The sequence below is a fragment of the Ambystoma mexicanum genome, chromosome 13 (assembly GCF_040938575.1).
Source record: "Ambystoma mexicanum isolate Mex_15411 chromosome 13, UKY_AmexF1_1, whole genome shotgun sequence".
Taxonomy (NCBI): Eukaryota; Metazoa; Chordata; class Amphibia; order Caudata; family Ambystomatidae; genus Ambystoma; species Ambystoma mexicanum.
This window is the reverse complement of record NC_090938.1, coordinates 635,870,010-635,886,756: the sequence shown is the minus strand read 5'-3', so window position 1 is coordinate 635,886,756 and position 16,747 is coordinate 635,870,010. Positions and strand designations below refer to the sequence as shown.

Below are 16,747 nucleotides of genomic sequence, written 5' to 3'. Positions count from 1 at the left end.
GATTAGATTTCTTTTCTTCTTTTTCTAAGATAAACCCTTTGGGAATCCTTATGCTACAGAAGCCTGACCATAACATGGCCACTGGTGGTCTATTTGCATACACTGGGCATGCGCGCAATTTGAATGCACGTCATGCAAGTTTGAGAAGGTCCTCGGCAGCTCTGCACCTGTCAACAAAAAACGTCACGAGACAGGCGTAGCTTGGGGGGTTGTTGCGCCAATCGGGCGGTGTGTTGACACCTACCGCCAAGGGTTTCCGAACCAATCAGATACCTACTTTTTCCGTCCCGTTTGGCAGCCAACCGAAAGACGTCTATGGTCTCCCGCCCAGACGATCTAGCCAATCAACATCTTCAGCTCGACACTGGAGCGCAGGTTTTTTGTAAGGCTATTTGGCGCCTTAAACTGGTCAGTCGCAGTCGGTCCTGAGCGCGCGCAGTGGAGAGAGCAGTCCAGACTATCGGAGACCTAACCAAGCTCGCTGCAGCCTCCAGGTGAGCATGAGGGTACCCCATTGCCAAGAGACGCTGGGGATTATCCACGATAATCTGTACGTGATTGCTTTTCTATGGGATGGGCAATTGCTTGGGTGCAAGGAAGCTCGGCGTCTAGATGAGGCGCCTTCACTTGCATCGTTATTCTCATGCGGGGGTTGGGTAGAAAATCGATGCGTAGCCTCCCCGTCAACCTAACACTGTTTCTGCCCAGTCCCTAACAATGCATGGCCTGGAGGCATCTGCCCATTATTTTAATCGGATTTAGAAGGGCCGGGGGTTGGAAGTGTTAGAGAGTAACGCACGTGGGCATGCGTATTTGGAGAGGCCGGGGGGTTGGTGAGTGTGCTGCACCCACCTGCATTTGCGAGGCTAGAGGCACTCCGCTCATTTTGCGGAGTTACTTTGCGCGGGTTCAGCATAGGCACGCTTTCCCGATCAGGGGGAGGTGGGCTGGAAGGCAACGGGTTGCTGCTACTCTTTCGGATTAGGCTCGGTTAACCTTGCGGACAAATACTCCCGAGGGGTGATCCCGAAACTGCAAGCGTGCAACCCCCCACTCGTGAATGGGGGAGGGGGGATCATGTGTAGCTCCACAGCACGCATTGGAACGGGTGTATGGGATCGCCAAACCCTGCTTACTAATGCACAATGACACGTTGTGGACGCGTTCCGTTAATGCAGTTACTGGTAGATGTTTCCTGGGAACAGGGAGGGGTTGTCACACGGAACAAAATTTGTGTGTGTGTGGGGGGAGCGGGGGTCGGCAAAACTTGAGCACCGGACGGCACTGCTGCATCTAGTGAACTGGGGTATTTGACCCCGCCAGCAAGTACTAACAGTTGATCTCACAGGGCGTTGTTCTGAAGATAAGTTTAGTTTACCAGTGATCACGGTATCCCTGGTCCCCACCTTGCTGTCCGTTTCTAAGTTGAGTGGGCATTCTATATGGGCTAACGTACCCCCTGCCGTACCGACCGATATTGCAAGTCACTGAAGTTTAGTGACCACATATGAAGTTGGGCAACTACACGGTGCCTTGCGATAATATATGGCATTTATAACGCGCCTATACACCAGTGTTAAACATATACTTTCTATCTATGGTAGGGGGAGGGGGTATTGTGTTGCTTATAATACTTGGCTACACTGTCATTTAATAACGCTTCTCATCTTATAATGTAAGACATCTTACTTTTGCTGATACAAGGTGGATAAAAAAAGCAAAAGCTATAACTCCTAATGTGTTGCAGAAAAATAGTGCTTTAAAAGGATGCATATTCTTGCTCACCAGGAGTTCAACTCAAGCAGTGCACACTACCATAAAAAGTTCCTTGTCAATTACACTTGTAGTTTGTCACAGAAAACTAATGTGCAAAGAATCTGAAAACCGTTTCATGGCTTTAAGTGACAGCTGACATCCTAGTTTCTCTGCTGACAGAAGCAGCAGGCATTGTCAAGTCACAACTGAAGTGTAATAACTGATTAGAGCTGTTACGTCATTTACTTCTTAAACGTCTGTTGTGTCACTACAACTAGTCTGTAATTTTTTCCAGGCGTTTATACAGATATTAGACTGCCGTGTATTATATTCTATTCTCTTTGCTTTCAGATTTTAATTCTCTGCCATGCCTCGCACCAGACTCCGGGGGACCGTCATGTCGCAGAGCTCCATCGATTTCCCCAAGCGGAAGACCGGCAGGACCCAAATAAAGTCTCTGCAGCCAAAAGAGAGGACATGTGAAGTCATCAAAGTACTACCCACACCGCTTTCCCCACAGTCTAAATTGCTTCCTCTTAGTCCCCGCAAACGCTTGGGTGAGCTTACTTTGTGATTTTACGTTTTCTCCCACCACTGTACAGCCATTTCTAACTTGCCAAGAGTACCTTTCCACTATAAAGTGGAATGATTCATGCTACTGCCAAGTGCATAAACCCTAAACTAAATTGTATTTTAAAGAGCTGACACTGAGATTAAATCTTTGTGCCACCCTAAGCTTTAAGTGGCCACCATTAGCGTATAATGGAATATGCCCAATACTATGAAGACGAGCTGTAGATTTGCACTAACTTTTAGTGACCACTAGTATGTAGACCTACTCTTCAACACCCAATGTGTCCTCTTCCTACTTGATCTCTCTTCTGCCTTTGACGTGTTCAACCAAGACATCCTGATCAACTCTGTGATAACCTGGGTATCACAGATCAGGCCGTTGCTTGACTGGCCTCCTTCCTCCCTGATCGACCCTCCCAGGTCCAACTAGGATACTTTCTCTGCCTGTGGTGTTTCCCAGGGGGTCTAACTTCTTTCACTGGCTGTTCAACCAATACCGGGCACTTCATGCCCATCGCATTGCTGCTCTGTCCCAACTTTCAGTGCTATGCGGATGACACAACTCATTTTCATGCTCCCTTCTGCCACCTGTTATCTGACTGTCCGCCATCCAGGAATGGTGTTCCGCCAATGATCTCTGCCTTAATGCCGGTAAGACCGAGATTCTCCTCAGCACACCTGCTCCCTCCTTTCCCGTCTCTGGCTGGCCTCTCTTGGCCCTCTTCCTGTTCCCACCTGTGACTCGGCACTTTCCGTCTCCTCACATCTGACTTCTCTAAGAAGTCACACTACCAGCTGCACCTCAGAGATATTCTTCCTTTCCTCTCTCATCCCCCTCCCCAGAAGCTCACTGTTTCCAGAGCTCCGGTTCTCTGGAGGCTAGACTGCTGCAACAGCCTTTTCCTAAATCTGCCTGCCTCCACTCTCTGCCCTCTGCAATTCATCCAAAAGAGAACTGAGACTTGTCCTTGGCTTCACGCCCAGGGATCGTATCTCTCAGGACTGAAATCTCTGCAATGGAGACCCTCTGCATTGCACACAAGGTCTTCTGGGGTCTCAATACCGTCAACTCTCTACCTAAATATCTTCTTTCTCGAGCTCTTCGCTCGTCCTCCTCCAACTTCCTCATGGTTAGTCACTTCTCCAAGCAGTGAGTTGGTGGTAGATCCTTCTTTGGCTGGGTTCCTCCCTTTGGAACAGCCACTCTGAAACTTGAGAACAATCTCCAGTTCCAGAAGCACCTCAAGCCCTTCCTATTTGCTTCTGCTTTCTCTCCTCATCTCCCTTGCTGAATCTGGAACTGCACTGGTTACCTGGATACCCTCTGATCTCAGACCCAGGACCCTCTCCCCCCACCCCACCATGCACACCTCCACTGGCAACCCTGCACCCAGGGACTGTTTTCAGTATCCCAACAGCCCCTACTAGCACTTACCACCTGCTGGCTGCCCTTTTTTATTATTTATTCTTTTCATTTTTACTGCTATCCTATGTACGGCCCCTCCTGCGATCTGTCACCTGGCCTAGTAGGATCACTGTCTTCCCTGTTTCTCCTGCTTTGCTCCGCTGCGCCTTGAAAGACGTGCGTAGGCGTGTTATAAATGCCTAGTCATATGGCTGCTATGCTGGTCTTGCTAAAATGACTGGTGAGTTCATGCCTGCTGGGTGTGGGCCGTATTAGAGGAAATGTTTTTGACCTGTTGATGCTGGCTCTCGAATGTATGAACTTGGTGCATAAATCCATGTTTTTTTTTTTGGGTGTGCTGAGACAAGGTCTAAGCAAGGAATTTTGTTTCAGAAGCAAGTTGAGAGCATCCTGTAACACTGCTGTTTGTATTACTTAAATAGGCGATGACAACCTGTGCAACATACAAAATACCACCCAGTGCTCGCCGCCGAAACAAAGCAAAAAGGAGAATTGCATGCAGAATACACCGTCACCGAAGGGGCGCCGCTTACTGTTCGCTGTGAATGAGGTGGCAGCAGGGAATCTGTCGCCTGCAAAAAGTGGGCAGAATGAAAACTTACCCTCACCGTTGCGGAGAGGGCAGGAGACCCCGAGCAGCTCTAAACAACCTTTCCGCCCAAGTGGCTCCTCGGTGTGCACCAAACTGTTCAAGCAGGACAGTAAGTATTGCCATGGCAAACCTTATGCACTTTTGAGGAAATGTGTGTAACTTGCTCTGGAGCTGCTGTGTCTCGCTGTCATCTGATTGGTCTTGTTCTTCTGCAGGCACATGCTATCAGCAGGCAAAGCAGGCTTTCAGCACCGCTGTCCCCGATCGCATGCTCGCCAGGGAGGGCGAGACTGCTGCGATTAGGCAGTTCTTAAAAGAACACATCTCTGGTACAAAGCCTGGCAGCCTCTACATTTCTGGGGCCCCAGGCACAGGAAAAACAGCATGTTTCAGAAGAATTCTGCAGGATTCTAAGGTACTTGGCCTTGTCTCGCATTTGTCGATACTTGGTCCGTGTGGTGTTGAATGGTTGTAGAATCCAATATTATTTTTCTTCTGCATTCCTTCCTTTGAATGGTATAGCAAAGCCTGCTGTTCTATTTTTTTTTCTTTCAGAATGAACTAGCTGGTTGTAGGACCATCTTTATTAACTGCATGTCCTTGCGGAGCTCGCAGGGGGTGTTCCATGTTATCGCAGATGGTCTGGCGGAGGACGGGAAGGAGGCCCTAGCAGGCAAAGACATCACGAGGAAGCTGGAGAAACAGTTGACTGCTGAAGGGCCTATGGTGTATGTGTTGATTTTCCAACTTGGGTGGTTTGAGTGGTCCTATACATTACCTCTGGCGTGTACCCCTCTCCTTGTTCGCTTGATCCTTTTGTGTGGCACAAGGAACCATCCTTAAAATGTAGCCAGCATATAGTAGTTGCATGCCTCTGGCTATTTGTGGAACCATACCTGGCGGCTTCTGCCTGCACTTAGCCAGTCTATGCACCCCTGGTTCTCCTGCTTTGATACTATGATAAAACTCCCATTCTGAGGCGGCCATCTTGCAGTTTCCCATTGAACCACGTTGGATCCTAGAAATGGTACACATTTTGAATGCAAAGAAACGGGCTTGCACGTTTAACGGGTGTTTTTCATTTCCTCAGTTTGCTGGTCTTGGATGAGATGGATCAGCTTGACAGCAAAGGCCAGGATGTGCTGTACACTGTATTTGAGTGGCCCTGGCTGTCGCACTCAAGAATGGTGCTCGTCGGTGAGTTTGCAGTCTTGGTCTAATTTTTTTTGCTATTACAAATGTGTAACACGAGGCAAACCATTCAGAACTCTTATTGATGCATCAGTGAATTTTAGTGTAACCCATGGAGGCAGATGTTTTTGGGGTGATGGGGTTGGCATTTCTTAAGGACGAATACGTTGTGCTTGTGACGTTTTGCAAAAGTAACACAATGATTTAGTTTCTAGTGTAAGAACGATTGTATCTAGTCTTGGAGGTCAGGGCTATGTGTTTATTGCATTTCAAACCCACACGAGCATCGGCTGGTTGTAATGGATGGCGAGTTATAGGCAGATGCATAATTATGCATACCTTAGTCCTTTCACATTATCCTCACCCTCAAACTGCTAAGGTGTCCCCTGCCCTGCACAAATTATCAAAGGCACTGCCGGAGACCTCTCACCATTTATCACCAAACTAATCTACTCCTCCTCGGGCACCATCCCCAGTAACCTCAGAGTCCTGGATTCTCCCCCTTCTCAAAAACCCTCCATAGACCTGTCTATGCCCACATACCCATCACTACCGCCCCCCTCCTGGTCGAAATTCTAGACCAGACAGCCCATCTCCAAATACAGCAATACCTTGAAGAAAAATCACCTCCTGGGAATCCGACAATCGGGGTTCAGACCACAACATGGGACTGAGACAGCACTCATTGACCTTAAGGCCCAAATTGACACCCATAGAGACAACAGGAAGACAGCCCTACTACTTCTACTTGACCTTTCAGCAGCATTTGACTTAGTGGACCATAAAATACTCTAACCACCAACTTGGCAGCCCATTTTTCGCAAGAGGCCATTGGCTGGATTCAATCATTCTCAGCAACAGGTCCATGCATGTCTTCTCCGCTGATACTATCCTGATCACATGTGGGGTCCCTCCAGGTTCATGCGTCTCCCCCACTCTGTACAATGTGTTTACGAAGCCCATTTTCAACAATCTCAACCGTCTGGGTATCACCTACACCAACTATGAGGTTACCCAGATCCTCATCCCTTTAACTAGAGATTATGACAAGGATTTGGCCTTGGTGTACAAAGTGTACCTCAAACAGGCATTGATGGCCGCTCAGTCTATGCCTGAATGATGACAAGACTGGGCTCATCTTGGGCACCGCCCTTAACCTAAACAAACCACCACAAATACTCTAGCTTTATCATAGATGGTAACTTGATTAATGTGGCCAAGGAAGTTAAAACTTTGGGTTTCTAACTTGACTCCATCCTCTCCTTCCACAAACAGGTGAGCGTCATGGCACCCTCTACAGCTTACACCTGCAAACTAATCAGAGCAGCCAAACCTTTCCTCTCTACTGACGGCTCCATTACCCTAGCATTAGCCCTTGTCCTATCCAAATTGGATTACTGTAATGCCCTCTACGTCATAGCCAACAAATATTCTGCAAAATAATGCTCTCCGAGCAGCTTTGAGCATCCCCAAAAAAGAACATCACTAACACCAGGAGGGTAAACGACTGGCTTACTACTACTGACAAAATCTTGCTAAATGTAGCCTCACTCGTGCACTAATTCCTCAGTGAAGCCCCTCGCTATCTTATATACAGATTCATGAGTTACACCCCCAACAGATCAGCAAACTCCAATCTTCTCACAGTTCCCCAATTCATTCCATCCAAAACTGGAGGGAATCGGTTCCAGGTGAAAGCGGCCCTACACTGGAATTCCCTGCCTCTCTCGAACAATACCCCAAACCTACCCTCACTTCAGGTGTAACTACATCCGCTGGGTGAAGGAAAATGACTGGTAACCTCCGATCCTTGCCTCCTATGTTCATTTTGTATATTGTTAATGCACCCGTCTCGCACCTGCACCTATACTACCTCTGTATTAACTTGTAAATTCTGTACAGCATTGTAACCAAGCTGAGAATATCTCTGTTGCCCTTGCTCCCTGGGGCGCACTACAAATAATGAAACATCCTTTGCTCTTTGGATCGTGTGCACGTGGTTGTTAATCTAGCAGCCAAGATTCTCCCAACAGAACGTGTTCTGATCCCACCTGTGCATAAACTTATTTTGTACTTACTCTTTTACACGTGTAGTAGCAGAGATCAGTGAGCACGGAACTGTGATTCCAACCAGGGTTGCCATGTGTCATCTTGATTCCAAAGCAACCGTGTTGGCCCTGAGCCATCATGGAGCCGCTGCCACCCTAGATTTAAGGCACTGTTGCAATAAAATCCATCTAGGTTTTTAATGTAACATTGCGCTATTGGCTCCAAGCCCTTCCATGATGAGCACTGCCCCACTTGACAGGGCTTCTCGCAATGTGACTTCGCCTTCTGATTGTGTATGGCTTGTGCACGTAATGCCCAGATTGATATTGCATCTCTGATGCAGGCTCTTTACAAATGTATGTATATTTAAAGGTGTGCCCTCCTTTCTTTGCAGGCATTGCCAATGCTCTGGATTTCACAGATCGAATCCTTCCCAGGCTTCAGGCCAGACCCAAGTGTAAACCACAGCTGCTCAATTTCCCGCCATACACTAAAGATCAGATTGCCACCATTTTGCAGGAGAGGCTGAAGCAGGTACTGGTTCTTATCCGCCTTGCTTGGCATGGGTGTACACCCTGTTGCTAAATTCTGAGGGGATGGCACGGCTCAAATTGTTGGCCAACATGTAAGGCCCGGCCTTGTGTCTGGGCGCTCTCTCACAATAGGGGGGGGTAGAGCATATGCAGGGTAGTGATGGGTGTGTATTGATTTATTTGGGGGAAACGTCATGAACCCCCCCCCCCCTCCCAAGATGCAGTGCCTTTTCCATAGTTAATGACTTGCAAGGGCTAGAAATGTGGGCTTGGTTGGGAGCCCAAGCTAGAATTCCCTGCCCCTGCTAATGGCACACTTGGTGTCATCCATCTGGAGTTGAGCAGGGAACCTTTTAACTTGTGTTGTGAGCGATGGAACCTGCAACAGGCTCGTAGTTTCTGCCATGTCGAGAGGCTGAGAGAACCTGCGAGGCCTTAAAAGGCGTCTAGCCCCTGAGTGACCCAAAGAACTTGGACATGCGACGATCGAGTGGTGATGGGGAGTAGTGGTGGGGGGCGAGGTATGTAAACCTGCGCATTGTCGGTATTTGTATTCCATGTCAAGAGTCGCTGTGAGACTGAGACCTAGCACCCTGAGTATGTGAAGGGGAAGTGTGTGTAACTTGGCACAATAACTAATGTTATAAACCGATGTGCTGCAGCCTGGTCAGTCCTATAAAGCTTATATAGTTTGCCCTCAGAGTAGAACTGAGCAGCAAGTTCTCTTGATGCCTTCACACATTCATGTGATAAATGGCTTGCCATTCTGCACCAGCAAAGACATTATTTGAGGGCACTCTAACGCTGGTTAATTCCCTCAGAACAAAATGATCCAAGTGAGCTGCAGGTGATGGGTGCGTCTTTAACTGGGTTGGAAGGCATTTCAACTTTTCGCTGTGGCATTTGTTAATGCGATCAACGTGCATCCGGTCGCACCCTCCCTTGATGTTTTGGCACTTGGAATATTTTGTGCACCAACCCAGTTTCCCAACTTCCGAGTACTCATATCTGTTCCCTCTGCTTTGTTTCTCTTCAGGTGTCCGGTGAGCAGGTGCTTGACAATGCTGCCATCCAGTTCTGTGCCAGGAAAGTTTCAGCTGTGTCTGGCGATGCTCGTAAAGCGCTGGATGTATGCAGGTAATATTAGCATTTCCGAATAAGTTCTACTTTTAATTATTCATTACATTGCAAGTGAAATGTGTTTTTAACAGACCGCCTGGTGTGTTTTGGGGGGAAACTTCTGCCAAGTTGGGATGAGCTGCCTAATACCCCAGTAAGTGGCTGACATTAAAATGATCCGTCGCTTGCTTGCAGTGGGAATACAAGGCATCCTGCCGGGATTGCCAATTTGCGTTCATTGAATTTGTATTAAATGCAGGGTCTTCGCTTTTCCATTAGCAGACCTACTCCTGGGGTGTTTATCTTCTGTCCCTGCTGTTTGTATCCTAATTGTGCTTGAATGGAGCGAAAATGCAGAAGCCTGCCCTCCACCCCCACATGGAGTGTGGTTACCACAAACGCACTCTGCTTTATCTGCAAGGGTTCATGCGGGCATGGCTGATTATTGGCAAGCATCGACTTGCACCCTGAGATGAAGAGGCGTCCTGTGCACTAGGAGACTTGCACTGTCTATCTGTACAGAGAGTTTGGCCACGCGAGGCTGCTTGCGCCATGGTTGGCATGTTTATGCCACACGGATATCAGATGTGTAGACCATTAACCAAACACATACCTCTAGGTACAGTAGTTGAGAGATCTATTATACAAAGGCTACATTTTGCAAAAAAAAAATCGCATGGGCAGTCGATTATCTAAAAATGTCAATGCTTTAATGAACCATCATAACCCAGGTTAAGGCTTGCAATAGCAAGCGCCAATCTCTTTGCGCTCTATAAAAAGCACTTTTACTAACCCCCTCCGCCCCCTTTTTGAAAACGCACTTTGTTAACAGTATTGTAGTTTGAATGACCGATGATTGAATGTGTTGGATTAACTAATATTGCAATAACTTTTTTCTATAATAGTTTGGTCTGCAATATGCAGTAATGCAAGTATAAAAAGCTGTAAGATTGACAGGGCTCTGGTGAAATTTCAACAGGAGCCGAGGGTAGTGTTTCTCTGGAACCACCCCTCAACAAAAAAATAAAGGATACACCACTGGTAACTACTTGCTACACTATGTACCTCCATTTCACGTTTGCAAATTTGTTTGTACAGCCCCTGGCATCAAGTGATTTTTCTCTAAAGCCCCCCTTTTTATTTTTGTTTTTAGGCGTGCAGTGGAGATCGTGGAGTCAGATGTCCGAAGTCAAACTCTTCTGAAACCGCTCTCTGAATGTAAGTGGGCTCTTGTAGTTGCTACTTGGAGCCCTTTTGCATCAGTAACCTCATGAGCTGGTTTCCTCTAGTTTTCTCTTTGGGTTTTGCCAGTGCTGGATCGGAAACTGCATCCTCAAGAGTTGCTTTTTGAAAATTGCGGGCTTCCCATAGTGTCTATACATCTGCATTTATCTAGGCCATCTATGCATGGATGGACCCATATAGTTTACTCCAGGACACGTTCAACAATCTACTTTGCTTTTCTGGCCCTATAAAAGGGTGGCACTTCTTATAACCATAAGGCCGGGAATGTTTTGGGACGCTTTACTACTTTGCCGAAGTTGGACCATAACTGGTTGCAGGGATTTGGCTAATCAAATGAGCCCCGTCTTTCCTGTCAGCCTTCTAAGCAGGGCTGTTTTTCGAAGATCCTTTTGTACATGCCTGCTCCACCCACTCCCTGTGCACTCCATATCCATGCTTTTGATTGATGTCTGACACCGGGGTGCATACAGTTGGCAGGTGTAACTACTTGGACACCTGCGTGTTATGGACTTATGCAGCCACCCTTCTTCATTATATGGAAGATTAACTTTTTTTTTTCCTCCACACTTGTAGGCAAATCTCCCACAAAAGCTTCACCAGTGTCCCTTGTTCCCAAACGCGTCAGCCTGCCCCACATCTCGCGTGTGATTTCTGATGTGTATGGTGACAGAATGACCTCCAGTAACTCTGGGGGTGCAGATGACTCCTTCCCCCTGCAGCAGAAGCTCCTGGTCTGCACTCTGTTGATGATGACCAGGCAGTCCAAAGTAAAGGAAGTGACACTTGGGAAGGTAAGCGCAATTATTACATGTATACATTAGTTGTATTCTTGTGCTACCATGTTACCACTTGGCGTATGTTGAGAAGACCTTTTTTACATCTGTTTTCTGCACCTTGGAAGTGGTCTTTCGTTTGCTTTATTTGCGTAAAAGCTATGGTTTTCAGGTTATGCGTGTTTACGTGCGTCCAGTTGAGACCAGCAGGCTGACGTCAGTTGCCATAAATGACCCTGGAATGCCCTCGTGCGTGTAGTTGCGACATGGATCTCGTTGTTGCTTTGTTCCTTGTAACGCAGTTCTGCTTATTTAGTTGCATGAAGCGTACTCCAAAGTCTGTCGGAAGCAGCAGGTGCCCGCCGTGGGACAGTCCGAATGCCTGTCCCTTTCCAGTCTCCTGGAGTCTCGGGGAATTCTGGGATTAAAGAAATCGAAGGAAGCCAGGCTCACAAAGGTAGAACACAGGCTACTTATTTTTTTAGCTATTATAATTTCATAAATGTTTTGTCGTTATTAAAATTCAGATCATAAACATTACAGGAGCATGTTAAGCTTAATAACAGTTTTAATCCAACTCCTCAACTAGCCCTGCTTACTAAATTCAGAGCAGTCACCCCACGCCCCCCCAACACCCTCCCACAAGGTGTTTCCTCTAAGTGTTACACACAGTTCTCCTGCTCGTGATTTGTCTCGAGCAGAAAAAGTACCAGCAACCTAGTACTCCTGAGTTCATTACTTTCATTACTGTGAGGTGTGTTGGGATAAACTCACTCGGTAGTTGGCTATCAAGTCCTGTTGAACTAATGTCGTTTATGTAACAGTTGCGGCTGAAAACGCATAATCCCTTTCTGGATGCTGTAATTTTGCATGCTGCTTGAAATGCCTTTTCATTATTGCTTCACACATTTTAAAATTGCCTATAACGCAGATCTATCAAGGTCCAATTAAAAGTGGGTGAGAAGATGACTAAACCATGAGAAAAGTTTGATCGAGGGAGGGTTAAATAACACAACACTGCCCCAAAAATAGTGGCCTGTACTGCACTTTCCAAAGGGCGATTGTAAATTAGATCACCAGCCCCCTCATGCGTCCAGTGTTCCATTATACCAAGGTAGCATTAGCACAGTGATGGGTCTGGCCTGTGAAGGTTATTCACGCACAACGCCTGGGCCTCGATTGGGGCCTGTCTTGCATGCGTGACTCTATATTATGCTCTTACTGATTAGGTCTTTTTTTTTTTAAACGTATCTGGTCCTCCGAATCGGTTGCCCAAGAGTCTGTAGTACAACACGTATGTTCGTAGCGCCTTCTACTGAAGCACGCGCCATGTATCACTTATGTTGGCTCATGCGCAAAATCTTCAACTAGTACCCAAGCAGTATACACCCTTTCAATTTCTGGTTTCATCAGCATCATACATGGCGTCCACTGAAGGATGCACAGAATGAAATTCTAGCATGTCTTCTGTGTGCTGCTCTTGGAACTTGTATAGGATCTGCCACGTGACGTGACTTTTTTTTTCTTTTCGCCCTGTACCACTTTTTTATTAGTTTGACTGCCTTTCGTAGGCTTCACTGTACTGGTGTGCTGGGAGCTGAACCTCTGTCTTTCTTTACAGATTTGTCTGAAAATAGAAGAGCGAGACGTGGAGCACTCCCTGAAGGATAAGGCATTGGTCGGAAACATCTTGCACGGTGGACTGGCCTAAGACCCGTGATTGCCCAACATGAAATGTGGATGTGCAGTGTTTTTGATAGGGAGACTTGACCCATTCCAATTGGGTGGCCCTGTTAAGCGGCTGGAGTTTTCCCCATGTTCGGCAACTGCTTCTTTTAACATGGACTCGTTTAGTCTAAACACATCTGGAAGATTCTCGGACTTCTGCAAAAGACTTGTTGAGCTGGGCTTTTAAAACATTTTTTTCTTTTAACAGTGCCTATGGAAAATCGGTAACATTCTTATCCTGGCACATTTTAACTTGACTCTTGAAAATTTTCCTTTCGGGGTCTTGACAACAGAACATCTTTACTTTTAAGAATATTTTCACAAGACTGTTTCAAAGACTGCCTTTTTATTTATTTTTAATCCCATCGGAGTACTTTATTTTGTCTCGTTCAGTGGAATATGCTCTGCACTTTTTATTGCATTCATGAACTGCTTTTGTAACGCCACAGGCTTTACTTTGGCTTTTTTTACTTCTTTTAAACAAACTACTGCAGTGTTGGCCCACTATATACAGTAGACATGTTTTGTACATGGTGTTTTTTGGAAGGTCATGTTATTGGGACAGTAACAAATGTGGGCAGGCCAAGTGAGGTTTGTAGGTTGGGCTATGGCAACCCCGGCTTAGTTCATGGGGTGGGGGGGTGTTTTGGGCAAATGTTCTGGGCATTGCAGGGTGGTTTATACACTCAACCAGTGAATATTTAGCCAAGCATGAATCTGTCTCAACTATGTTTATAGTTCACAATTCCATTTTTCCTTGATTTGCTATCCCACCATAGCAGATGTTGTGTATCTACGAGGTACGTAATGTTTCAATTATAGAAACTTTAGGGGTATGTTTATTTTACTCAGGCATGCATAAAATGATTTGTTTTACCATTGCTTCATTCTTTTAAAATAAATATTTTAAAAGTGTATTTCCAATTGTTCATCACCTCCTTAATGTAAGTCTGCATTAGGGTAGGTCCTTTTTAATAGACTGAAGTCCTATTTGAGGTTTTGGATTAGTCTGTGTAAGATGTCTTTAGATGCTCATCAGTGTAGTTATGTAGAGTGGTGGGTTTCTGGCTAAATTCTAGCAAGTCCCAAACTGTGGCGTACCTCTGGATTTAGATTGGTACCACCATGTGGCTATTCTATAGAGATTGGTCCCAGTAATTTGGCCATGCCCATGAAAGAGAATCAGGCAGGCCATGTCAATCATATTTCAGTGTACCAGCCCCTTTTCAGGAAAAAAAGGAACCTGGAAAATTAGCGAAATGAAATACTTATGCTTGGAAAGTAGGGCTTTGAGAAAGTGGCATGTACGGCATGGTTGGTTGGGCTCTGCCTTTTCCAGTCTCCAACATGCTACCCGCTTTACTCTGGCCACCAGTAGTTCTGCTTATGTGAGACTGTTGGGTGGCAGTATTGCATTGGTACTTGGGCCTTTTATTACAAACTGCCTGCTTAACCCTAGACCAGGCTGTGGCTTGCAGTGGGTACCACTCTGCTTTTAAGGGTTGCAAACCTACAGGGTGCACATTGACACTTCTAGGTCCTGCATCATATATAGCAGTTAGTCTTGAGTCTAATGGTGGGTAATTGTCAGTGGGTGTTTGCCTGCAAATACATTATTTCTGCTAGAGTGATGGGCCAGCAAAACTCGGCTGGCTGCTTTGGACATTAGGTCCTGAATGCCACCTGTTTATATGGTCCTGTGCCTACATGTAGGCATGGGGTCCAACTTTTGCTTTTGCACAAGTACTCCTATTATCCTGGGTGACTGGTAGCAGTTGAGTGATGGGTTTGGCAATTCTCCAGGTAGTTTTCACTAGTTTAGCTGGCCGCTACAGAAGGCCCGTGTACAAATGTTAGCGTTGTACAGCTATTGCTCTTTAATGGGGGGAGGCAGAGGATGCTGTCAACGTAACTTTCACAATGGAGGAGTCATCCTTTGACACAGGATGTCTCAACTGTCTCCCTTGTCAATGTGCGTGAAGCTGTTACTACTGTGCCCCAATAACGACTCAAGCTTCACTTGGTATTTGTGTACACGTTTCTCTTTGTACAACTGTCCTCTTACATTTTTGGCTCTTCATGTCCATGTACCCTGAGATCCTATTGGACTGCCAATGGCTGTGAGGTCACCTCTGGAAATAGCTTGGCCATCACAAGATCTGCCCTGGGATCTTGCTTCACCATTTGTCCCCAGATCCCTTAAAGCTGTGCTGCTCTTACTAGGCGAGATCTATGGAGACTTTTTCCCTTTCTCAATGTTCAGTCTCCATCCCCCAGGTTCCAAGTGTGCCTTAGCTGGACGTGACAGAAGACCAGCTGAGAGTGAGCTTTCGTTTTAAGTTCTAGTCTTCTGAGAGGTGGATGCTGCATGTCTCATGGGAATGCATAATTGTGTTTTAATCTTCAAGACTGCACTGACAAGCCGATTGGGGCCATTGGTAGAAACAATGAGCAGAATGAGACTGTGTGGGAGTCTATTGAGGAGGAGCGAGCAGCAAAGTAAAACTTAACCGCTCCTTATGGAAGTGAAGATGGGCTTTCGCTTCATGACTGGCTGCAGCAGGCCAAATCCCCCACCGTTTAAGCATTTCATTGGTTGCTCTCTTAAACTTATGATAAAATCCATTAGGTGATGACCAAGTGGTTGGAATCTGTCTTCTGCTTGGCAGAAATGTGCTCTTGCCAAATGGGAACGTAGCATCATAAAAAATGCCCTAATAGGCTGGTGTTGCTACTGTGTTTTCTACAATCCTTGTATTAAACCCTGAACTGTTGCCATTGAACAGGAAGATGCAGTGAAAAAGCAACCGCTCTTTGGGTGCCAGTTTTTGCTCCGATGCCTTCCAATTTAGATTTATCCAGCCATGAATATTTTCATATTTGGTAATTCTTTGCAACTGCACAGATCGCTAGAAATCGACAATCTCCTTGGGTGAGGGATGTAGGTCCACCGTCCTCTTCTGCATTTTCACTGGTAGGCACTTATACAATTAGAAACTGTTTCAAAGCTCCCACAGGGCAGACTGGGGAGGACAAGAATATAAATTGCATTAATAGTACAAATATTGAGAACCGAGCGACTGGGAGAGACACTAAGTGCAGAGGGGTGAGGGCTAAGGTGCGTTGATGCTCATGTTGAAGTGTTCAGGCTAAGTGCTGAGAACGGAGGTGCAGCCATCAATTAGTGGGTCAGCCAAGTAAATGCAGTAGAAGGAAAGACAGCAGCTGAGATGTTGAGGGCTCTTCGGCCCTGCGTTTCAGTCACGCAGTGGACTAGCATTGACTTTACAGATGGTTTTGTCATTTGGATCATTTAACTGTTCTGAAAAGAGGGTAGGAGGAGATGCCTCCCATGTCATGTGGTGAACTGGTACAGGTGTACTGAAATCCTTTTTGCAAAAAAGCAAACAGATGTGGGTAGAGGAAAGCATGGTGCACATACATCTACTGTGAAGTGGGTGTCTTCTGGAGGGAATGTAGGGGAGACTGGTGGCCAGATTTGGCACAACTGGGAATGATGGTATTACTACTGCATGTATTGCTCTCAAGTTCTAAACGAATCTAAGTCAATGTCCTGGTGTTTTTCACTGGAAAAATCTGAGTGTTAGATTACTTGTGGGATTGATTCCCTGTTCCAGGGCTATGAATATTATCTACTCGTTTTCATGAGTAGACAACAATTCATCCGCTATGATTAATGCCCTCGACTTGTCTTCCCCATTACTGATTGTCGGAGTCCCTTTATACTCCTGGAATGTAGCTA

At 46.2% G+C, this 16,747-nt stretch overlaps 1 protein-coding gene across 1 annotated transcript; it reads left to right on the top strand.

Annotated features, from left to right (window-relative positions):
• The first annotated feature begins 329 nt into the window (after nucleotides 1–329).
• On the top strand, nucleotides 330–13,901 carry CDC6 (cell division cycle 6). Its single transcript, XM_069634574.1, has 12 exons — nucleotides 330–494; nucleotides 2,107–2,312; nucleotides 4,177–4,455; nucleotides 4,562–4,761; nucleotides 4,902–5,074; nucleotides 5,437–5,543; nucleotides 7,981–8,120; nucleotides 9,156–9,256; nucleotides 10,392–10,456; nucleotides 11,057–11,274; nucleotides 11,573–11,713; nucleotides 12,878–13,901. The coding sequence occupies exons 2-12, from the start codon at nucleotides 2,123–2,125 to the stop codon at nucleotides 12,965–12,967; spliced, it is 1,704 nt and encodes a 567-aa protein (XP_069490675.1). The 5' UTR covers nucleotides 330–494; nucleotides 2,107–2,122; the 3' UTR covers nucleotides 12,968–13,901.
• The last annotated feature ends 2,846 nt before the right edge of the window (nucleotides 13,902–16,747 follow it).

What these genes read in the sequence shown, in the direction of transcription:
- CDC6 (XM_069634574.1), top strand. Translation starts at nt 2,123, where the DNA reads ATGCCTCGCACCAGACTCCGGGGGACCGTCATGTCGCAGAGCTCCATC. An exon ending in GAATTCTGCAGGATTCTAAG is followed by an intron (nt 4,762 to 4,901) that starts GTACTTGGCCTT and finishes TTTTTCTTTCAG; the next exon opens with AATGAACTAGCTGGTTGTAG. An exon ending in AAAGCGCTGGATGTATGCAG is followed by an intron (nt 9,257 to 10,391) that starts GTAATATTAGCA and finishes TTTTGTTTTTAG; the next exon opens with GCGTGCAGTGGAGATCGTGG.